The 24,863-nt window shown below is 40.7% G+C and overlaps 1 protein-coding gene across 1 annotated transcript in view; it reads left to right on the plus strand.

Annotated features, from left to right (window-relative positions):
- Window positions 1–21,834, plus strand: part of jam3b (junctional adhesion molecule 3b) — a 33,361-nt gene extending 11,527 nt beyond the window's left edge. Inside the window, exons 2-9 of the mRNA XM_062433393.1 lie at window positions 16,341–16,409; window positions 16,524–16,637; window positions 16,725–16,877; window positions 17,488–17,690; window positions 19,245–19,344; window positions 19,441–19,570; window positions 19,664–19,718; window positions 21,393–21,834. Of these exons, the coding sequence (XP_062289377.1) occupies window positions 16,341–16,409; window positions 16,524–16,637; window positions 16,725–16,877; window positions 17,488–17,690; window positions 19,245–19,344; window positions 19,441–19,570; window positions 19,664–19,718; window positions 21,393–21,428 (860 nt within the window). The 3' untranslated portion in view covers window positions 21,429–21,834. The remainder of the gene's footprint in view (window positions 1–16,340; window positions 16,410–16,523; window positions 16,638–16,724; window positions 16,878–17,487; window positions 17,691–19,244; window positions 19,345–19,440; window positions 19,571–19,663; window positions 19,719–21,392) is intronic.
- The last annotated feature ends 3,029 nt before the right edge of the window (window positions 21,835–24,863 follow it).

Consider the following 24,863-nt stretch of genomic DNA (forward strand, 5'->3'; position numbering starts at 1 on the left):
TTCTTACCTATAGGTGGAAGATTAAACTGAAACATGTTTTCATCAGTGTTGAAATGAAGTGAAGTGTCATACACATAACTACACACAGTAACACATTGCAGTCTGAATTATCAATGAAAACATACAATAAACAGTATAAAACAGAGCTATAAAAGCACTCAGTTATATTGCACATGTACAGGATGGTTGTGCTCATTATGAAAATGTAAACCTCTGTGATTAAGCAAATATTTAGGAAGGAAGCACATTTATCCTAAATTGAGCCGGTGAACGCACAGCGCAGCAGAGCAGATATGCGTGACGCAGGCACACAGACAGCAGGTGACCGAGGTCGCCAGCTGTCCTCTATTCTTACCATGAAAGCACTTTGGAACTCGGCCATTGTTTCACCCACAGCGGCGGGCCGCGCCGTACAAGCACACCTTTACTTCCTGTGTGAGCAAGGTTACTCGTGTTTGCATAGCTCCCATCTCAGAATGGGTGGCACGTAAAACGGCCGCCCCGTTTCGGCCCGTCTGATGCCTTTGTCTGGTATTTCCCACGGAAACCCATCGAGGATTCCTCTCGGAGCAGGTGACAGAAGTGCGGCTCCAGCAGAGTGTGGGGTGGTGGTGGGGGTGGTGTGTGTGTGTGTGTGTGTGGTGGTGGGTCAGCACGAGAGCCTCAGATGGTTTCCCACCCCCAGCTGTTGTTCAAGTAACATTCCCTGTCCCACAAGCTCAGCAAGCCTGTGCAAACTATTTGAGTCCAGAGTATGCTTTTATGCACATTTGTTGTCTGAGGGGAGGGGGGGGGGTTATGGGGTATGGGGGGGGGGTTTAGGGCCTGTTTGCAAATTCTTGCTGGGAAATCGCACACTTTGACGTCTCAATACTTATTTTTATTTTATCGCAGTCGCACACTGTTAATAAACAACTGTCTCTTACAACAAGCAGCAGCAGTGATTTATTCTCAGTTATGCGAGTTGCAAAACAGTATGTGGCTTATGACAGAGGGCGTCTCCACCCTTTTAATTAGGAGTTATTTCAGCCGTTTGAATAAACAACATTTCAACAGACAACCTTTTTTTTTTTGTTTATGTCGTTCATGTTATCTACAGATTGCGACGCCAACGTACTTTGAGTAAATATTTGCTTTATTACACTTTCATTCAAATTGCTTTATAGCTTTAATCTGTTCAAATAAATAAACCATTTTAATCATTTTAAACAAATTGTTTCCTCAGGGGAGAAAGTTATTTGTCTTTAGAGGGAGTGTGGGGGTCATGAAGTGACCGAGTCCCCCCCCCCCCCCCCCCCCCCCCCCCCCCCCCAAGTCCCCTCAACCACGCCTGCCTGTCAAAGCTTATTTCACCTGTGGTCAGTCGTCCCCCCACACAGTCACACACACATTCTGCACTCCTCTTCATGTACTCCACACCAGTGCTTACTAAGGAACAATGAAACAGTCAGAATTGCTTCCCACAGCATTATACAACAAACAGGGGGGGCTGGTGGACATAGTTTGCGAGGGGGCTGCTTTAAAGGAAATCTTTGTCAAAGAGTAGATCTTAACAGCGGTAACGTGTTTGACCTCCTGCCCTCTCGCTTGACCATGCTTTTTTTTTGTCAGTCAGATGGCAGCGCTTACTGTCTGCTGTGGTTCATGTAAAATGTGAGCAACAATCAGATTCATGTTTTTCTATATCAGCTGGAGACTGTCACCGTGGAGAACAGTTAACTGGAACGGCATGCGGGCCTTTCTCCGAACACAAGCAGGTTAGCGGAAGAGTCGTGAGTCATCTGTCAAAAAAGCAAAATTCACGCTAAGTGTTGCAAAACAGCTCTGAGGCATGAGAAAATATTTGATGTAGTAAATCTATTCAAGCTGGGGAACAATCGTCTCCGTCAGTAAGGCAGACATACATCATGTCAATCTCACTGGCGTGTTTCTCCAGCGCTCAGCCTGACACTGTACACAACATGGCTTTTGTTCAAGAGGGAAACAAAAAGAGCACTTTAATAGGCTGGACTGTGGGAAGCCAGTGTAAGAGTGTGACTTTAGAAATAGTGGGATTTGTCCAAGGCCTGCTGTTAGAGAGCTGATAGCATCTTGATGACTGAGCCGAACGCTTGCTGGGAGGCCTCATGATGAGGTCTTTATAGGCTTCCTGCTGCTATCTCATATTTATGTAGTTGCACGGCTCCAAGACACGAGGCTGCACTTTAGTTGTGTTACATTTGTTTGTTGGCGCTTGTGCTCAGTTTGTATGTGTCATTTAACCCTTGCATACTGTTCTGGGTCAAATTTGACCCATAACTATTGACATGTCTTTTAGTGAAATGAATAGTTAATAGTTTTCACTTTACATAAAATACATTTCCATCATTATTGCTATGTTATATTTTCATGTCTTAGGTAAAATAGGAAATGATATTGTGTGATAGGAGATGTTTAGTGGTGTAAAAGCTAAAAAATACACTCTCTCTGCTCTCTGAAACATGAATCAAGGTTTAATCACATTTATTGATCAGTCAGATCCACTATTGATGCTTTCTAAACACATCTGTGGTTCAACATTTGTTATAGACACTTTTTATGAGAGGATTCTTAGACCGCGTCAAAACTGACCCAGGGTGTAGAATATGAACAGTATGTAAGGGTTCATTTCAATGAGACTAGGTGAGCATTAGAAAAACACTGGACTCCTGTCTGTGCTGTAGAGACATGCAGGTGGGAGGAATGCGCAACTCATGAAAAGAGAATTAAAAGTCAGCAGAGTTGTGTAAAAAAAAAAAAAAAAAAGTTTTGTGTGTGTCCCTAAAGGCTGCATCACAAAAAACAAAAAAAGCACCCTTTCAGTTCGGCTCTTTTCAGCCCACAGCGGGGCATCCTTGCCTTGGAGCACGCAGGAAGTGAGGCAGATTAAACCTTTTGGACCCGCTAAGTCAACACGCCTCTGCCGTGCGGCCTCGCGTTATTGTTCAGTTGTCAGTCGAGCCTTAGCTCATCGCAGCCGGCTACGCTCGCCGTCCACGCACTCAACAATAAGCGCTTATCTCTGTGCGGACTGTGGCACAGTGGCTCATCTGGCCCCAAACAACTCCCCCCCCACCACCACCACCACCACCTCTCTCTGTCAGTGCCAAATAGGGCATTATTAGGTAAAGGAAGTGCTGGCTGGTCAAAAAAAAAAAAAAGAGGCATGTTAATATCCCAGCATCCAGATTAGCCAGATATGTGCAGATGTGAATGTTTCCAGATCTTTAGATGTAGTAGAGGAATTATTGGTTAATCCTGTGTGACATGATGATGGAAAGCTTTAGAAAAGGGTGAATATTTCTATTGAGGATGAATTGTGTGTGTGAGTGTGAGTACACAGGGTGGGGGAGGTTGGAGGTTTTGGTGTGTGTATGTGTGTGTGTATGTGTGTGTGTGTGTTGGAGGGACAGTGTGTTATCCAGGGATTTAACAGCATGTATTATTATCTGACCAGTTCATTGTTGACTCACACAGAGGATAGAGGTTAGTTCACAGTAGCAATAGTCATTTATAAAGACCCCACCTCCCCCTTTTGCTCCAGTGATCGGTTTTAAAATGGCGTCACCGGTCAAGCGGACTCTCCAAATCATGCAATAATATTACCCATAATCCAACAGCGGGGCCACACAAACGTTTATTTTCATCGTGCTCGGAAAAGGCCTGCGTGGAAATTGCATTCCTAATTAGGATTAAGGAAAGGGTCAGGCAGCCTGGACTAGAATGTGAAGCATTCGCAACGAGCGCCGCCGATGCCATCTGTGCCGAGTGCGGCGAGGAGCTAATTCTGGCACAGAGTGTGGCGCGATTTAACACAGATTTTCATGGCAGCAGCTCCAATTCGAATGCGGGATTTGACTTTGAGCGCAACTTCCCAACCCCCCCAAAAAAAAAACTGTTGCAGGCAGTTGAATTAGCTCCCCTCCTCCTCTCCCTCCTCCTGCTAGATCTCCTTTAAGCTGACGCCACGGAGCCCCCCCCCCAATTCATGTGGACATCCAACATGTGTGGCATGTCAGATTGTTCGCATAACAGAGATGCTGCGCCAGGGGAGGCCCACTCACCCTCTCGGCCTTCTGCTCGGATCTGTTTTGACAAGGCGTTCTCACTGTGTCCCTCACGAGGATGACCTGAGCTTTAAAAAAAACAAAAAAACCAGCAGCCAATTATTTCATCATGAAGTACGGTCACGGTTTCCCCTGGTAACCGTATAAGACAGGGAGAGGTACCACTGCTTACGCTCCTTACCTGGGAGGGATCCCAATTAGGAGGCTGCGTGGGCTCCAGCTGGTGCTGACAGCCTCTATAAATAGTGCCTGAGCATTTTAATGCTAACCTGTTCTCACTCCAGCCAGGAGCTGCTCGTAATTGTAGGATATCACCTGAGACGTCTACATCACCATCGAAGTGACACGGAAGAAGAAGTCGGTGTTGTTATACCACCTGTAGGCTTCAGCACTTGTAGATTTTGTATGGATACCATCAGTGATTGAGTGAGTAACAATTAGCTGACTTTATCTCAATTTTAAGGTTACGTTTTATTGTTAAGTTGTGAACAAGGGGAGGTCTTTTACTTTGATAGGACAAATTATTGATCACATCACACTAGCAGGAAATGCACCTCTGTTTTACAAAGAGAGAATCATGATTTGAGTTGAGTAATTGTTCAATATTTAGGAAAAATACCTTCAAGAAATCACCATCATTAAAATCAGTTTAAATGTGAGAGTTTTTGTAAATTAGTAATAATAATTTGTGGCCATATGGCAACTATATGCGATTATGGAAGTGACCGTGTGGATTCAACCTATTGACATTCAACCTATTGACTTACATAGCACTAGGCTACTCTGAGACTACATATATATATTATATTCAAAGCACCATAAAGTGACACAGTAAGCGGTGGATGTACAGATTCTTTTGTTTTTATTTCAAAGGGTGTGTTTTTGTTTTGTTTGTTGTATTTGTTTAAAGCAGAAGTTTGAGCCCCCGTCATGTTTCTAATGATCCACGTGCACACAGCAGCAGGCGTGGGCGCAGTTTTTCTCTGACACCGCACAGCATCTCAAATAGAACTCGGGCGTATCATGTTTTCCATGAGGTCTCATTACCGGATTTTTTTTGCGTATTAGATTTTAGCTCCACTTTTTCACAACGTGCACACTCGATGGTCACTGTGTGTTGTGTGCGTCCTCAGTCACAATAGCCATCGACCATTGTTGTGTTTAATTAAGCATTCATTCACTCCTACTGCCTGAAACTGTGTCACTAAACAAAGGTCTCCATTGGTCGGAGCATGTGAAGAGGCAGTGTGATTCCAAACAACAGTACTATTTTTATACAGCAGCCAGCATCTGATTATCTGTTTGCCAAGATGTTTCACATGACTTCATGAATGAGTAATATTATCATTGACGATTCAGTTAACATCAGGTCTTTGTAAATGCTTTACTGTCAGGAAGGACTTTGGCAGCATGGGAGAATACAGGAGCCTCATGTTTAGAAAGCGCACACTCATCTACAGTAGATGACACTATTGTAAAAGTAGTAAATTCATTTAAAATATACATCAGCAGTCAGACTGTCTGTCACTTTGTCCATAATGTGCTATAATGATAAATAGAATCAAAGAATGATAGTTATATAAGCATATAATATAAAATGCTTATATAATCTGCAATCAATTCTGTGTGTGTTAAAGAGTTTGACACCTTTGATCCGTTTGTTTTATGACTGGTGCAAATTGATAGAAATGCCTCAGGCTGTTTGTATAGACTGTAAACAAAATGCACATCAGTGCTGTCACTACATACTGTGTGACTGTGCTCACACTGTTAGTCATTAGTCATTAGTTTGCATTTATTATTTATTTTCATATAGAAGATATTGTTTAGCCAACTGTATTTTCCTGTTGTGATGTGGTGATGAATAAAAGGCCTAGATGGGAACTAGATGAACTAAACTTACTTAAAAAAGACCTGAGTGAGATTGGTGAAGCGTGAGTATTTTCAGTGAGTCTCCTGATGTGCAGTGATGGCTCGCAGTGGTGGCGAGTGAACGCGTGGAAAAAGGTGGAAAGTTGCTTCTCCCTCCTCTGTGGTCCAGTCCTGTGAGCTAGTCGTACTTTGCTTGAGGTCAAAGTGAGAGCAGGCCAGATGTAGACGCTAACACTGACACAAAGTGACAGGTTCCCAGGCATTCAGTGACACCATCGGCTCCTCCCCCCCTACCCACCGCTACTCACCCCCGTTCCACCCCCCCTCCACCCTCTCATTGGCTCAGGACTAGTCTTTGACCCCGCTGAGATCAGAGGGCTTCACCAGTGGTAAGGCACATGGGCCGGCCCCGGCCTCACCGGGCTCACAGATAACGGCCCGCAGCACCTTCATATGTAAATGCAGAATAAATGAATACACAAGCAGGCCCGCTGGGTGAAGATGAACCGTGTTTGAGTACACCTGGAAAAGATAGGACACATTTGAATTCAGTCCTGATACCAGGATACAAGTTGTAGTCAGACAGAATTAGTTTATCCAGCAGGGGCGGAGTGGCTGACATCACCCTCAGTTCAGGGTAAACACAGACACAGGATGTGTGTTGCTTTCATTATGAGGTAGTTCACCTTATAAGCAACCTTTAAGATGATAAAAAAGGAGCGTTTGGTATTCATGTGACTTACTAACATCCATACTTTACTTCTACTCTTTGCTTTGCCTCTGTGTTTAAAGCTGGTTGCATACTGACCACTTAGTATTCTGAACACAGTGTTAACTTGACCACTTTCATCTCTCAACATTATAATTCTGCAGGCTGTATGCTGCTTGGCCTCGGGAAGAAGCAAGAATTAAACAGCTAGTCTTAATTCATCAGCTCATATTCTCTTAATCGTTACACACTGATTCATGTCTATCAGTCATATTTAAGCGAGAAATCAGAAGGCAGGGAAGCGGTCTGAAAACTTTCCTGGAAACTGATCAAACTATGACCCAAATACCGACACGCTGTACTTAGCAAAGCAGGAATTCAGTGGACCACTCCGCCCCTGTTCAGCATGTGATACATTTATATGTAGGTTTAATATAGCTGCATATTTTACATACACTCAAAAGTTAGCTGCTCCTCCTGCAGTGACACGCTGCTGCAGGCGGATCAAAACGCGGTGACATTTGCTTGACAGCTGAAGGAGCGTGTGACGCATGTTTATTGTGGAGTTTCTTTGTTTTCTCACACTTTATGCTTTTGACACGGTTTCAGTTTTTTGGGTTTTTTTCATAGTGTTTGTTAAACAGATTTGACAGCAGACCCGGAGGCTGCTGTAGTCATGGAATAAGGTGTGTTTCTGTCCACCTGGTTTTTATCCACAGTTTGAAATCAAAAATAACCTTAGTGGAATATTTAAAAGATCTCCCAAAACAGCTTTTTGATTGGCTGACGGCTAAAATGTAATAAAGTGGAAACAGGTTTAGAGAATAAATCATGACACTCAAGCTCCACCTAAGAAACTAAAAAACCAGCAGATGAGAACATCTCAAAGATCAGCTTTTTATGCCTCCTTCCTCTGCAATGCTTTCAGATTGAATAAGGAATAATGATAATAATAATAGTCATCATTTTATTTGTATAGCACCTTTCATACAAAAAATGTAGCCCCCCAAAAAAAGAAGAAATTACGGCTTTGCATTAAAAGGAAGTCAAAAGAGCATAAAACAATGTTAGGCAAGGCAAGGCAGCTTCATTTATATAGCTCATTTCATAGACAGGGGCAACTCAATGTGCTTTACATAATAACTAAATATCAGGGGATGATTACACAGTACAAATTGGGAACATTAAAACATACAATTATAAAAGAAAACCCAATTATAATAAAAAAGAAAACTGAACAATATGAGAGTGCAGCATAAAATAATGATTTGCTTTAAAGTTATTCACTAATGTTAAAAAAAAACCATGAGTGTAATATAAGAGAAAAATAATAAACTAATACTTAGTAAAAGTAGCTCAAACTGAATAAATAGAATATATAAAATCAAGTAAGATACAGTTGAGTTTAGTTTAGCTTAGTTTAGTTTAGTTTATTGCTTCATTAAACTCAAATACACATGTATAAATTAAGTAAATAATCATATGTCCTTGTTTTCTTCATCTCCTTTAGAAATAGTGACAAACCAAAAAGGAAAAATAATAAAAACAACAACAAATAAATAGATAAATAAAGCAGTTTCTGACCAAAAAGGTGTAGGCTGAAACTTATAACACCGACCCTCACAGCATTTTAAAAGAAGTGCAGGAGTACATCAGTGTGAAGATGACTTCTAGAAAAAGCTTATGAATGTCCAGCAGTCTGTACAGAGCCGTCACACAGAGGTTAAAGGAGGTGTGAGCCGGGAGAAGAAAGTTGAACACACACTTGTTGGATAGGAAGAGTCTGACACAGTCGGATGACCACAGCTGTGACAATACAACCCCCGGGGTCATCCTCCCTGCCGGCTCAGCCCTAAAAACCCTCTCTCTCCCCTCTCTCCTCGCTGTCATTGTGTCACGAGGTTACTATTTTCATGGAAGAAGACTTCTGAGGTCTGTTTCAGTCACTTTCTCCCACAGCTACCAAAAAAAACAGGTGGGGCCCCCGTCTGGTGCCCGGTCACCAGTCACGGGGGGAGGGGAAGGAGGGGAGGGGAAAACAAGTAAGACAGAAAGAGAACCTAGTTACTATGGAAATATCAGCAGCAATATTGCTATGGGAACGGGAGCAGCAGAGCATGCTTTGTCTAGGATCTAGCTGTAATCGTCTCTCAGAAAGAAGCTTATGGTAATATGACGATGCTCTTATGAATTAATTTGTCAGGCTTTGTGTCCCGGCTGACATCATAGACTTTTATCAAATGGAAATTAGCATCTCCTCAGGGGGAAGAAGAGAAGAAGCAGCGCTGCAGCAGCACGCTGTTCAACTTCTCACTTGCTTCCTGTCAGCGTCACAGCGCATCACTGTAACATGTGTAATTACACAGACGCTTCACTAATGATTCACTATCATATCATTTTGTTTAGAACCCTGTCTTAACATGATACTCCCCGTGAAGATTGAAGATAGAGGCTACTAGATGCTTAACTATATTACATTCAAGTCAATAAGTATGTGTAAAACAACAATTACCAGCAGTTTAACAGTTTTTTAAAAACTTGATGACATCATTGTGACATAATCCCCTAAACCTATAATATTGATTGTTGAAGAGGCGATCGCTCATCTTGGTCACAGCTTTATTTTTTTGTCCCTTTAACTTTTTAAATATACCTCATAAAGTTTTTGCACATGTAGAATTCATACATAAAGGAAACAATGTCAGTACAGTACAACATTTAAAAAAATAAAAAGAATATAATAAATCTCAATTATAAGCCATCAGACTGTAGAACACCACAGCTCCCAGTACCTCCCTCTCCCACTAATAAGACTGAGGCTGTTTACTGTTTAATCCCAGGAACATTGCACACTTTTATATAGTAAGGAATTTATGTATATTGTAGATTCATTTAATAACAGATTATTTTAGAGATCGTTTATTGTATATTTCATTTTATTTAATTTTTATCACTTCACCATTACACAGCTACTGTTTGTCAAATTTGAATTTCCCCCTATATCAATAAAATGTACCTTACCTTACCTTACCTTACCTTACCTTACCTTACCTTATAGTAACACATCATCAACAATAATATATAATTCAATAATTTTAATAATAAAAAAAAACCTAACATTTTACAAAGTTAACAAGTGCTAAGGTGTGAGTGTCTTTCAACGCTTTGGAAATTCCTGGCTCAGCCACATATTGAACTTTTGCATACCGTAACCAGAATCTCAGCGTGTTGCTGCAGCAACTCATGTGTGCAGTGCCGGAAAACCCCCCCCAGCCTGTATGAAAAAAAATAAACATTTACACCCTTCAAAAGATGCTGTGTTTGCTTTTAGCAGAGAAATAAAAAACGGGGATGCACAAGTGAAAGCCCACAGGAGACCTGGCAGCCTCTTAACACACACTCCCATCTGAGGGCTCTGAAAGCACTAAAAGTCATAGAGCAAGAGGCTTTAACTGTGTAATGATCCAATCATCTACACTACACTCAGTGAAGAAGCTCCTCAGTTCCAACAAATAGTGAGATTTTGCAGAATTCTGAACTATTCAGCATTTTTTTTTATTTAAGTTCACTACCTGAAATGTATTAAACTGCAAATCTTATCATCTAAAAGTCTTGAGAACACACTTATAAATAAAACTGTATTAATGTTACGCTGTTGGAACATGTCTTACAGTTTTAATTAAAATCTAGTCTAATGAGTTTAGCTCGTGTTATATCAGCGTTAGGAGCCAGCGTTCTGTTTTTAGTCTCTCACCAGCTGCAGCACATTTACTGTAATGTTGTTAAAAATGGCGGCGAATACACATCTAATGAATCAAAGATGAAACGTGTTAAAAAGTAGACTTTGTTTATGAGTTGACAGTGATGTTAACTCATGCTAGACTCGCTGTCTTGTGATTGTCTTCATTTGATTATTATTAAGTCTCATAAGTCACGAGGACACACATTTATATTGCTAATAACCTGTCCTGTTTGTTTGCTTGCTTTTCATTGGTTATCTCTGCAGAGGTTATGGAGAGAATAAGCAGCACAGGACGATGCTGTGTTTCCACACGGTTGTTTGCATCCCCTTGTTTGCTCGTGTTTAAATTGGAAAACACGTCGCTGAATAAGTATCAGGAGTATCTAGGCCACGTTATTCATGTAACACAAGCTACACGCGGTGAATATGTAACACGTATGTTCTCATATCCACACGCCCCGGCCCACGACACACGTGTGCCCACAGACAATTTGAGACACACGCAGTATATTCTGTCACGTTGTCATTTTTTTATAAAGTATTAAAAAGCAGTTGGAGGACGCGGCCTTGGAGGAGTGAGGGGCGGTTTGATGTGACAGGGGTGTTTTATTGAGATGGCCGGTCATTTCTGTTGGACTAGAGGAAGGAAATTAATTGCTCAATCTGCACTTAGGGAGCAGATAGCATTCCTCTTTATGTGGAATCAGCTGAGAGAAGTAGTTCAGAATGAATAGAGTAAGAAAAATCCTAATAAATATGAATATTAACAGCTTCATGTCTGTCGACTTTCCGCGGCTCGGAATACGTGACGGGTTTCCAAACAGCAACTGGTGAAACTGTGCGTGTGTGTGTGTGCGCGTGTGTGTGTGTACTTTGATGTTTCAGCTTCCGAGGGGGCGTGGGAATAGTCTCCACAAGGCATGAGGCGTAGGTGCTCCACAGGGGAATATCATCTGGTTGCTTAATTGAACCTTTCTATTTATGATACGAGCCTCACCTCTCTGGATTCAGCGAGCAGCAGCAAGGGAAACAAAACGCGCTCTCTCTCTCTCTCTCTTTCTCCCAATGGGATAGAAAGAGAGAGAGAAAAAAAGGAGGGATTCATTACACAGTGCAGGCATCAAGAGATAACCAGCTCCTCTGTGCTTATTGTGTTATTCAGCAATGTTAAACCTAAGGAGGAGGAGGATGATGAGGAGGAGGGAGTTTAGGAGGGCATTACTGTAAGATTACAGAGAATAACCGGCAACCGTCAAGGAAGATTAAAAAAATAAAAACTTTGATACAGATTTGCAGATTGCCATACCTCACACAGCTGTGTCCAACTGAGTAAAGAAGGAAACAAACAGAAAGAGAGAGGAAAATCCCTCTATATGTAGGCCACTGAGCACCTGTACGGTTAAAAAAGTGAATCATCTTCCTCACACATCTGGTCACGCAACATTTTAGTCCTAGTGTGTCAGAGTGAGAACCGTCATGAAAGAAAAGTAAAAAGATGTCCCGTGTTAAACGAGTGGAAAAACACGGTTATATTATTGACCGTGTCGATGGAGAAGGGCGAGACCTCAGAGGCTATTCAAGGAGACAAGAACGCAGACAGGATGAGTGGAGGGAAGGATGTGTCAGACAGACTGGAGGAGAGATGGGGAAAGTCCGCTCTCATAACACGCAGTCAGCATTTCCCCACACTTCCATCAAGCTTCAGATACTTTACCGGCCAGGACGCTCCAGCTGTTTCTTCTTGTTGCCCGGTCGGATAAAGGTGCAGAGATGGTTTAGGAGAGGAGTGCTTTGATCATCAATCAGGAGGGGGGTCATCTAAATCCACTGTTTGTGTGTTTGAAGTAGAGGTTAACAACAGAGAAAATATGACTAACATCTGTTTGTGTTCAGTGAGGACATGATTTGTATGAAATGATGCAAATCACTGAAAGGATAAGTTTAATTAGAAGACACATCTGCTGGTCCATATCAATAAAGTAAACATAAAACGTCGTAGAAAATTAAAACTAAATCACAATACAGGGAGAAGACAGTACAGATATATACAGGGTCATGGCAGTGTTAAAACACATACAGACATGTGTTCTAATACCTTGTGTCACAGTGTGTAAGCTCAGTTAACGCCATTATGATTCCATTTTATGCTTCATTTAACAGAATCATAAATGTGTACATTAAAATGATCAACACAGCATGAAGGGTGAGCACATTTTTAGTAACAAACACACGACTTGAAGCTTAAGTAAGATAGTGAACGCATCATTAAATGCCACCTGAAGCTTCATTTGTCTTTGCTATCATTGCGCAATATGTGGGCTGTATGCTTTAAGAGTAAATAGTAATTGTGTTTTTACATAGATAGATAGATAGATAGATAGATAGATAGATAGATAGATAGATAGATAGATAGATAGATAGATAGATAGATAGATAGATAGATAAATAGATAGATAGATGGTGGTTAAGTTACACTGTGTCGTGTATCTCTGCTTAAATATTGACTCTCCAGTTCACATTTTTGAGTTTTTTTCCCCATTTTTCCCCTGGAAATAAACAATAAACGGACATGACTTTTGATGTCAGTCATCAGCGGTCTATTATTATGTTAGTTATGATATAGGCAGCCTTCAGTCCTTTAGAGTTCTGGTTTCATGTGGGTTTTTTTTCTTTCCTGGACAGCTGTTTCCACGCTAGACCTCTCAAGCTTTTTATCACTACGTCAAGCTCACTTAGGCACCTAATCTGCACTAATACCCTCCAGAACGAAGGATGAGGAGGAGGAGGAGGAGGAGGACAGGGACAGGGGTAATAAAACTCCTACAGCTCTTTCAGACACAGACACAGACACAGAAAAAAAAGAAAGAAACTAAAGCGTGTATTTAATGGAAAGCTGCAGCACTCAACCAATCATGAGGAATAATTTATCGTCAACTTTGGATTCTATTTCAACCTGGCGTATTCTGATATATTTTGAACTCTATGCATACTTGGCCTACTTTAGATATGGTATAAAGTTACACAGCACACGAGGTACTGTTGAAACCGAAGCCAGAAGTAAGCAGCGACATGCCTCACATACACTAAGCTTTTGTCAGAAACGGTGAAAATGGCTTTTTTTAAACATGATGAATTGAGGTCGTTGAATAGCAGGTATCTTCACCTCGGTGTAAACATGGATTCTGTCATGTTGCTGCCTTTTAGTGGAAAGAAAAGATTAGCCTTCAGTCAGTGTGCATTAAAAGACAGCTTACATTTATACTGCAGCACAGAGCTCACAAACTTTACTTCTCTCTCTTCTCTCTGCTGAGCTTTTGATTCTGACGGGTGTGTGTGTGTGTGGGTGTGTGTGTGTGTCTGTGTGTGTGTGTGTGTGTGTGTGTGTGTGCATGTAACACTGAAGTAGCTATTGAAGGTTTTTTACTGTCACATTTGTGAAATCCTCCCTACTCCTTTAAAACATATAGAAAATAGTCATGTTTTAGTTATATCCACATGGGACTGAGCTTTATTGTCTGGCTTGGTCAGTCTGGTGATGCAAAGCTAAATAAAATATCGGAATAAACGTCAGCAATCAGAACAATTATTATGAACAGTGAAACTATTATGGATTAGGGCTGGCAATAAGAGGGCATAAGTGTCTTTTCCTGCTTTTAAAGGCTGCATTACAGTAAAGTAATGTCATTTTCTGTACTTACCAGACTGTTCCAGCTGTTCTATTATTGGTTCCCCCCCCCCACTTTGTCATTATATCTAAATTATTGATGATTATTTTTCAATCTCAAAATCTCATTGTGTAAATATTTTGTGAAAGCACCAATAGTCATCCCTACAGTATTGTTGTGATATTGATATTGAAATATTTGGTAAAAAATATTGTGATATTTGATTTTATCTATATCGCCCAGCCCTATAAGAGCTGCACCCATTATTCTGGGCTGATACTGTACCCATTTTTATAATAAGAATTTGGCTGATTTAAAAAAAAAAATGTTTTACTACGTTATTATGTTTTGTTGTTATTAAATCCACAGGGAAACACAGAAATCATTGTAAAAGAATAACTGAATTGTTTTCTTTTTGAAAAACTAATGCTTCAAAATCCTTTTAACCGGCTTAACGAGAAGAATTGTCTTCTTTTTACTGATGTCCGATGTTAGTCAACAAGGAGGAATATGGGCAGATAGGATATTTGACCGATACATTGGTGCATCCCTAGAGATTATATTTCCCCACAAATAGCTTCACATGTCATACTGTACTTATATTGTATTATTTTGCTTGCGGGAAGAAAGTGTGTTGCCCGTCCTCTGGGAGGTCAGGGTCAGCTACAGACCCCCAGAGCTGCTCACAGAAGCATTCCACATGTTACTGTAAAAGGCTGCTTGAATCCCAGATTTCTAATTGAAAATATTCCTATTTACTGTTTAATATCACCTGAAGAATCCCATGTAGAATGAGCTTCTAAAAACAATGTTACAGTGTTAATACCTGTGTTATAGTCTTCTTTCTAATGAGCTTCCTGAGGATAGATCTCTTATTGTTAAAGAAGTTGTGACCTACTTTTGACCCTCGCACAACGTTGTATTACTGTCAGCAGTGGCTCAAAACAAGCTGCCGTCTTGTCATGATCTCCAGAAAAGACTGCGGGCTAATCAGCTTACCCTGTCTGCTTTAGCAGGTGACCCTTAGACACTGCTGTGGATCCAGATGACAGTTGGTGGAGGTCAGGTTATCCCCGTTTGAGCAATTTTCTTTAACTGAGGGGCCCAATAACACTTCCACTGCTAATTAGCAGCAGGCCGCACCTCCATACTGCTCCGTGAAGCATGACGTCAGGTGCTCAGGCCATGAGAATATGCTCCACAGTTGGTTTAGTGAAAATATGTGAAAACATAACGGGTAACTGAGATGTAGCATGACTTTAGAGGTCTGTATGCTGTATTGTAGATAAATGTGGATGCAGATTCTTGCTGATGTCTACGTTCAGTTTAAAAAAAAACTCAAGACAGGAGCTCATAAATCTTATCATAATTTAACTACAACTCCATTTTTAAGACTCAGTCCAGAGTTGGCAGCAGTAGTGGAGTTACACAAATGGAGATTAGGCCTTCAATATATTTTCAGTGCCAGCGACCCTGCATCCAAGAGCCACACCATCATTTTATGTCTGTGGAAGTGTTCACCAGCGTGTTCTGTCTTAACATTCATGTGGAAGTGACTTTGCGTAGATGTGTTTGTGGACTAATGGCTGTCAGGATGATTCAGCAGTGCCCCCCCCTCTCCCAAGGCCCTATCCCTCCACCGCATAACACAGATCTTTCCAGGGTGCTTTTGCACCATTAGTCCCACATGGGCAACAGCATCAGGCTCAGAGAGAGAGAGAGACAGACAGAAAGAGAGAGAGAGTGACAGAGACGGGAAAGGGGAGAGGGGAGAGGGAGTGAGGGAAAGCGAGACAGAGGAGAGAGAGAGGGAGGAAAGGGCTCGGCAGGCAGTTGAACTACTGGCATGGTGAGCTTGCCCTGAAAAGGGCACATGCCTCCCTGCGCAATTATCCACTGTGCATAGAAACAGCTCCCCCACCCTCAACACACACACACACACACACACACACACACACACAATGGTTTAACCAACACAACTAAAAATGGAAGATGGACAGTACAAGGCTAAAGAGCATCAACATGTTAAAATGTAGTGTTGATGTATGGTTGACATTTTTACTTGACTTGAATGAAGTTTGGGGAAATTTTAAAAAGGTGTGAGCAGGGTTATAAACATCCCCGAGGAGCGGGTCAAAGCAAGCGCAGCACATCAGTGGACGTCAGCCAGTATTGTGCATAGAGTGTGAGTTCATCACTGTATCATGAAAATTCCTGCCACGCAGAGTCTCATGTTGCATCGTCCTCCTCTCTGTCATGTTTTACAGGCTACTTCAACGTGTTGGCAGTGGTGCTGAAAACAAACAACGAGGCGCCGTGGACCGACGAGTTTGACAGTAAGAGCCAATCAGCAAGCACCATCACACAAGAAAAAAAGAAAGCAAGAACAAGACATGTAGTTTCCACATCCGTGTTGAATTCACTTCCTGTCCTATTTCTCTGTCTTGCAGAAATCGAGTTATCATGTTTGATCGAATCCATCTCAACGAACAATCCCAGAATCGAATGGAAGAAGATAAAAAACGGGGGGCCGAGTTATGTGTACTTTAACCAGAGGGTCTCAGGTAAAGTGTGAAAGCCACAGATTCAAAGTGTGTCTCAGTCTACACATGAATAAATAAATGACGTTGTTGATGTTTTCCCTCCAACAGGTGACTTGGAGAACAGAGCGATGATCAGAGAACCCGCCACACTTGTCATAACCAACGCCACGAGATCAGATACAGCCAAATACCGCTGTGAGGTCACAGCCGCTAATGACCAGAAGACCTTTGATGAGATTACGATTGACCTTGTTGTAAGAGGTACTGAACTGCCTGCATCATTGATTAATCTGTGCGAGTGTGATTTAGGCTGAGAAAAACATGTGAGTCAGAGATATGAGAACGATTAATGACAATATGATACGCGGGATTAAAAAACAAGCTATTATTGTGGCCTTAAAAGAGAGACCTTGCTCAGTGATTCACACTCTGGATGCAGTAAGATGACACCGTGTTGTAGGTCGCACCAACCCTTTGGCATACATGCGAGGATGTGTTGTGACCAGACCTGCCCAGCTGCAAAGGCGTGTTCTAGGCTATAAGAGGAAACCTCTGAAACTGCATCTGCTCCGAATTGCAGTGCTAAAGAAAGCAAGCGCCGCGTGTTTTGGTGGCGTTTTTTGGCACGGCCCAAAAATCATGTACCCGTCCGGTCCTGTCAATGCTGACAGTCCGGTGAACCATAAGCGGTCAGGGTGACATTGTTTTTTAAAGCATCGTGGTCAATCATAGGCCCAGCAGCATCATGAAAGAACAGTGTCAGTGTTGTTTTTATCACTGTGATGCAAACAGAACATCACATCTGAAGTGTTCAAGCTCCCTGTGAAGAGTCAGCATCATGAATGTGTTCATATGTTTTGTGTCACCGCAGTAAAGCCAGTGGTGCCAAAATGCAGTGTCCCCAAATCAGTGCCTTTTGGGAAGTCAGCTGAGCTGAGCTGCGTGGAGGACGAGGGCTTCCCCAAGTCTCAGTACCAGTGGTTCAAGAACAGAGAGGAGATCCCTGAAGACCCAAAGAGCAGCCTCAAGTTCTTCAATTCCTCCTACACGCTCAACTCAGAATCAGGAACGCTGGTGAGTATATGCGGGCACGCATTTGGACAAGGACACGCATGAGTAGCAAGGGCGGGGCAGCGGGGACGGTGGCCTGACGCCCAGGGGTGGGGGCAGATATTTTGGGGAGACAGTTGATGGTGCGAGAGGGCATGAGCCACGAGGGGAATCTGCTGTCCTCATTTGCACATTCCTCAATTCTCACTTGCTTTCCAGCACAGCTCGGTCCTCTCAGTGGCTCGCCTCAAACGCTCTCCTGTCAACCTCCACGACGGCCTCTAAAGATGTGACACGCCACAGCGTAGCGTAGTGTTTGTTTTCACGTAAAGTCTAGTACAAGTTCACCAGAACAAACTGTTCAAGTTTACAGTCGTAGCTGTAAACTGGCAATGTTTTAAGGAGTGTTTTTCTCCTGGGGTTATCTCATTTTGACATATTTTTAGACCGTTCACTCCCCTCTGCTCCTCTCATGTGGAATCAAAAGATATAGAGTGGAATTTACTGGAATGTATTTGTATTTTAGATTAGATTAGGTTACAGTATTCTGGCAGGAGTTCCTTCTTCACTATTTTGTCTGTCTGTCATTTCACATACACAGCCCAGAGCACAATTTATTAGTCTGACTAATGAATTTATTCTTCTTGTTGTAAGTTTCCCATCATTTTAAAGTATGCATGTATATGTTTTTAGAAATAATACAATGTAGAAAAACTGTATAATTCAGTGTAAAGAAAAAACAATAAATGTGTGATACAGTCTAAATATTGTAAGACTTTATAAATTCAATTTGTGATACAGTATAAATATAATAAGAATGCAGAAATAATACAATGTAAAAAAAACAAACAATAAATGTATGATACAGTATAAATATTGTAAAACTGCAAAAATAATCAAATGTAAAAAGCTTGTAAAATTGTGGTTTTACAAGAAAGAAAACAACAAGAATAAATTATAATTAACAGGTTTTCATAGTTTTAATGTTCTAATAATCTATCATTGTGATTTATTCATTCGAACATTTCTGCTTAAACGTAATGTGAGTGTAGTAGATGTGAATGTGGATCATTGCACAGAGCAGCAGTATAGCCACTGTTTTTATGTCATTATTAAAAGCTAATGTAATATAGCACCATAGACTTCTCTGGTATGTTGCTTTAAGATTGACAGCTCTATAAATAGAATTCATTTTCATTTACTGTGTAAAGATATTTACTGTATGCACCTCCCTTTTTTCACTGTATGCCAGAGAATTAAATCAGATATCAGCGAAGGTCACATCTGGACACTGAATTAGCTCATTTGTTGACATTTTGTATTAAAAAAAAAAGATCCAGGTGTGCTCAGTGTCAATATTTAACTGACATGCTAATGACACTTAGTCTGTCAATTAGTCAAAAAGAATGCAAATTTGGTATCAATGTCACTCCTTCTAACTCCTACTGACACAGTAATATGCTTACTGCACCTACATCCAGCCTCATTACTTTATACTCACTTTAAAATAACCCCACTAAAAAACAATAGTTGCCTAAAAAGCATTGACAGAATCGTTTGTGATGTCTCCAAATGTAGAAGTTCGTCGCAGTCAGAAAAGAAGACGCAGGCAATTATTTCTGCCGAGCAAAGAACGATGCAGGATACGCCGAGTGTCCACCTCAGAAGATGGAAGTCTGTAAGTGTGTCAGTCGAACATCACACTTATTATCCATCACACTGTGTCTAAAAGATCAGAACAACTAAGTACGAGTGTTTGGTTTGTTCTCCACAGATGATATCGACGTTGTGGGGATCGTACTGGGAGTGCTGGTGGTGGTCATAGTGCTTTTATGTATAACAGTGGGGATCTGCTGTGCGTACAAGCGAGGTTACTTCTCCACCCAGAAACAGACGGGGAACAAGTAAGACACATGAACACATCCTCTCAACTAAGACATGATAATCTGACCCACTGCATCATCTGTAAAAACCTTCACCTGCTTTGTGTGTTTTAGTTACAAAGTTCCAGCTAAAGGAGACGGAGTGGACTACGTCAGGACGGAGGACGAGGTTTGTACATAGGACGAATAAAGCTCATTTAAATTGGTGAAGGACAGTGTGATGTGAGTGATAAGTGTGTCACATCAGTCTGACGCATATAATATACGGTCAACGGTCTTGCAAAATGTGTAAATTATGAGTTAATGAGCCACACCTGGTCCACATCTACCAAACAGCAGAGGCCAGATGTGTATAAACAACACACATATGCCATCTTACAGAACATGGCACATCAGCAATCACATTTAAGCACTTGAAGGTATTTTAGAAGTTTTGCTTTTGAGCAGGCTTGCAACAGACTGTTCCTCATCGTGGGGGACAGAGAAGATGGAAGGCATAACAATACAAAATGAAACATAAACATGTATGTACATACACATGTGGATATACATTTGGTACATCTACATACATACATATAAAATGCTTGCATCTTCTATAATCTGATCAATCTATGATCATAATGAAAATAATAATAGCAGTAGACTATAAGGCCACAGTTAAAATTAGCCCCTCCAGAAATATCATAAAGCCCCAAATCTTTTTATAAGTATTATATTTCCCCTTTACTATATATGTAAGTTTTCCATATAAGACACTGCAGTAATCCTTCAACCCAACTCTGTTTGCTTGGTCTATGAACTGATTTCCATGACGCAGCAATTTTATGTTTAGCTTCAAGAAGATAAAATATGACCATCTTCTTTTTGATACTAAGTGTACAGTTCACTGGAAAACAACCAAAAATACAGAGTTGAACTTGCCATCCTTTTATTTCCCTATGTAAATATTATTTGAACTGTATCTTTAAGTATGAGGGTGTTTCATTAACAGCGCTAGAAAACAAAATCTTAGATTAACTCGATGCGACAACGAAGATACGCTAAGGACAACTGCTGCGTCGTCGCTGTAGAACCTCGCCGTACTTCTCTTCATTGACAGGTCTAAAGACAGAAGTATTGATATTGGAACAGCTGATGAAGGGCGAGTCGACATCTATTTACGGTTAACCGTATTTATGGCACATGCTGTATTAATGGCACATGCACCCAGAGATTTATAAAACAGTATAGAGAGAGTTGAAGTGGTGAATCTACACAGTGTTTTACACATCTGGCCCTTTGCTGTGGCTCATCACCAGGCTCACATGAAATCTGGTCTGCACACTTCCACACTTCCACAGATCTTTCCGCAGATTTTCCACCAATAAAAATGCCGTTTGTAAATCTCAAAATGTTAACACCCAATGAAATGAAACTTACTTTTTAGCTGCTTATTTATCTCTATAATATGCCAAATATGTCATCAAATCAGTATTTTTACATTATTAGGTCTTTTCTTTAAAATAGTTTTAACTGAATGTGCTCTGAGGCATTTACAAAAGTTCACCCAATCAAATGTGAGTCATAGTAGTTAATGGAGAAATATGAACAAAGACAGGAAGAGATGTGTTTTAATTTCAGTGAGCAATAACTTGTTTTCATTTCCAGAACAATGTGTCTGAGCTCTAACTCATTTCAAGCAATCTTTCTTATCTTAAATAAATATTATGTAAAACATTCCACAGAATAACACAGATTTCCATTCTAGACATAGCTGAGAACTCTTGTTACTTGTTACTTATTCCCATTTTGTAGAGCTGTAAATTGAAAGTTGTTAAACGTTGCCTCCGTCTGCTCTCCGCAGGGAGATTTCCGACACAAGTCCTCCTTCGTGATCTGAAAAGGGAGAAGACGACGATGGGGGGCATCGTGCCGAGTAAGAGACATGAGACGCGGGACTGCACTCCAACGCTGTCTGACCACGGAGCCGCCGCAGCTCATGCTCCGAGCTCTCGTCACGACCGACATCCAGCTACTCAAAGTTTGCCAAAGGTGACAAAGATAACACAGGACTACAGTATGTAAAAAAACTGATCTCACATCGCATACGGACTGAAAAAAAAAAACATTCGTCGACTTTTATCACCACCTACGAATTCTTTTGCTAAATTATGGAGTTGTTACTTTACAGTTACTTGCATGGTTTTAAAAAAAACAACACAAATGAAGGAGTCAAGGTGGAGGAAATGAAACCTTTCTTTGTTCTGCCAGGTAGAAAAAGGAGGAGTCTCTCTCTCCTCCTCCAGAGTCAGTCTATCATGACGTGTTTCTACTGTCAACATTTTTGCTTCAAACCTTTTTGTCATTTGTATAACATTTCTTTTCTACTGTTGAAATTTGTCAGACTATTTTTGATGGAATATATTTTAAAATGCCTATAGATAAAGGTTTACTTTTTTAAATATTTGTAAAATACTAACATGTGTTTTTTTTGTTTCTTCTTTTTTTTATTTGGTTGTGGATAAAAAAAAATGTAACACTTTAACCACTTTGCATCGAGCTGTAAGCATTTACACCTTTTGCAATCAGAAGGAAAAGGAAGACAAACATGACTTGTGTCAGCATATCGAGGCGTGCTTCTTGATCAGCGGTCTTACATATTTAATTTTTTTTTTTTTCTTCCCGCTGGGGGTCGTCACCCAGTATGTCTGTCGTGAGAGACTTCCATGTTAATGTTTGTAGATAGTCTTAGTAAAGAGGCTTTGAAGAGTGCCAGTCAAATGCTGTGAAACACTGTAACACAATCAGTGCTGCGTTTTCTTGATTTTAAGTGTCCTTCTATGCTTGCTGTTCATCTTGTATATATTGAATTTATTGTCCAGGATAGAGTTTTTTGCTGTCATACATACATACGTTCAGTATTACACTATTATTATTATAATAATAATATTACAGGGTTTGTAAGTTAACCTTCCAGACCTAAACTAAACTAGAGGATATGTGATAAGATGCTAGATATGGTACTATCAGATTCCACTGTGCAAAAGCTTCTAAATAGAAAAGACTCTGTCATTGAGTGACAGTTAAATTGGTTATTTTAACTGCTTAGTCATCTATTTTTAAATAATTAATAAAGGTACCAAACTCAGTGAAAGTTGACCAATTCTACACACAGTATTTGCCAATGTCCAGTGTGTTTACAGTTAGTTTTAGCAGGTAGACTCCACTAACATTTCTAATATTTAGTTGTAACTAAATGTTTTTAAAAAAGCAGAAATTAGGTGTGACTGAAGTTCACATTGTTCTCAAAGCCCACGCAAACAGAAAACGATGTTACACTTCAGTTGGTTACACACAGCTGGGGTCTGGAGGGTTAACAGTTGTACTGATTGTATATAGAGATTTGTTATAGAATTTTTTCTCTCTCTCTCTCTCTTTCTCTCTCTCTCTCAAGATTATGTAAAGTGGTGAAAAATGTAAAGAATTCCTATTTGAGGCTGATATGAAACTCTTTCCATTTGTAAGACTGACATAAAAAAAGGGTAACAATCATTCATAACGCTGAAATGAGAGCTTCTCGACAGCCGCTTGACATTTTTTATCTGTTCCTCGTCATCTTTTTTTTAAGATTTCCAAGATGAAATAACATCTGATGTGTGTCCAAAGCAGCTGGATTGAATCTGCTTGTTCAGGTGTTGTGAATGTTTTCTAATCGGCAGGTCTGGTGAAATGTTAACCGAACATCAGTCATGGTAGAGACGATCTGCCCGGCATTTGCACATAGGAATTTTGTCAACACCGCTCAAGTCTTTATTTTATTTTTTATTTTTTTCTTCCTCCAGGTTAACATGTTGCATTCAGGAACCGAGAGGAATATCCAAACATTTCTAACCGAATTTAAATCACAAGTCATGCAGCTCACAGATAAACATTTCCCTTCTCTTCATTTGTACAAACTTCATTCCTCTTAAGTGCCTTCTGCCTTTAAAGTAGACCAGTTCTCTCTCTCTCTCTCTCTCTCTCTCCCACCCCCTACATTTCTTAACATGCTGTCTGAGGGTTTGTGTTTTTCGCATTCATTTACCCACGAGCACTGGCGTTTGAGAGGAATGATGTCACACCGATAAAATTTCCACCTCCCGTCTTTACATATCTGCAAATTTTGTAAATAGCTTCTTTCTTTCTTTTTCCATAGATTTGGAAGGTTTAGACACGTTGAAGTAGACGTAGAAAATATATTAGTGCCTAAATATAGTGGGAATTATTTTTTTGGTAAAGACACATGGCACTATTAGGCAAAAAAAAGAGAAAATATAAAAAGACGAGTACCAAAAGCAGGATTCTGGTTTTAAAAGAGGGGGTTCTATGAGCTCTTCAGTATTTAAACCAGAGTTCAAACACTGTGTCAACCACAAAACATGAAGGCCTACATTTACCCCCACAGTGTTCAGCAATTTGGTGATAGAGATGATACTTTCACCGAGAGATGCTTTCCAGAGTGTTTTTGTATTAGGGGGAATGGGGGGGGGGGGGGGGGGGGGGGGGGGGGCTGATCTAACTCACTGTTGTCTTTCACCTGGACGATCCAGAACTGTCAATAATCTTTCATTCTCTTGACGACTGGTGCATCATCATGTAAGAACCGAACTCACATACAGTAGAATGTCCATTTATGGCCTGCTGGGGGTTGTTTTTGTTAATTCTAGATCCACTCTATTTGTGATTAATAAAACTCACTTCTAATATTACTTGAGACTTTTGTTCTTTCTTTAAAAATGTTTTGCTGGTGTGTATGTGTGTGTGTGTCAAGAGAGGGATTTGGTGCGATCCGTGCTGCCACTTCCAAATCCTTTCTCGACCGCTCCCGGAGTCTCCCGCTGCCGCTTCAGAAAATCCTATTTGGTATGGAAGTCCATCAAGTATCCCACTGACAGCATCTTTGTTGATCTAAAGCTGTAATCTATTATTGGCAGTTAAAGCCATTTCTACTTTCTACACCGAAAACAGCTTTCTTGTTCCTTTTTCTGACGAGCCGTGCCAACTGGCAGAGAGCTCCTGGATAAAGAGCATTCTAATCAATGAGCTCAGCGGGGATAATATATTGTAGTTTGCAGCAGAGCCTGTGGACACTTACTTAATTCGCAGAGAAATCAATTAGAGCGCGGGTCAACTATTTCGCTGGACGTGGGATGAAAAGACGCCTTTTTGACTCTGAGCCTGATGACTCATCTCAGATTATCATTAAGTGAATGAAGGACATTTTCAAACTTTTTGAGTCAGTGTTTTTATTGGCTGGATGGAAGTGAAAGTTCAGGACGCTGACTCATTGTAGCTG

The sequence above is a fragment of the Scomber scombrus genome, chromosome 14 (genome assembly GCF_963691925.1).
Source record: "Scomber scombrus chromosome 14, fScoSco1.1, whole genome shotgun sequence".
NCBI lineage: Eukaryota > Metazoa > Chordata > Actinopteri > Scombriformes > Scombridae > Scomber > Scomber scombrus.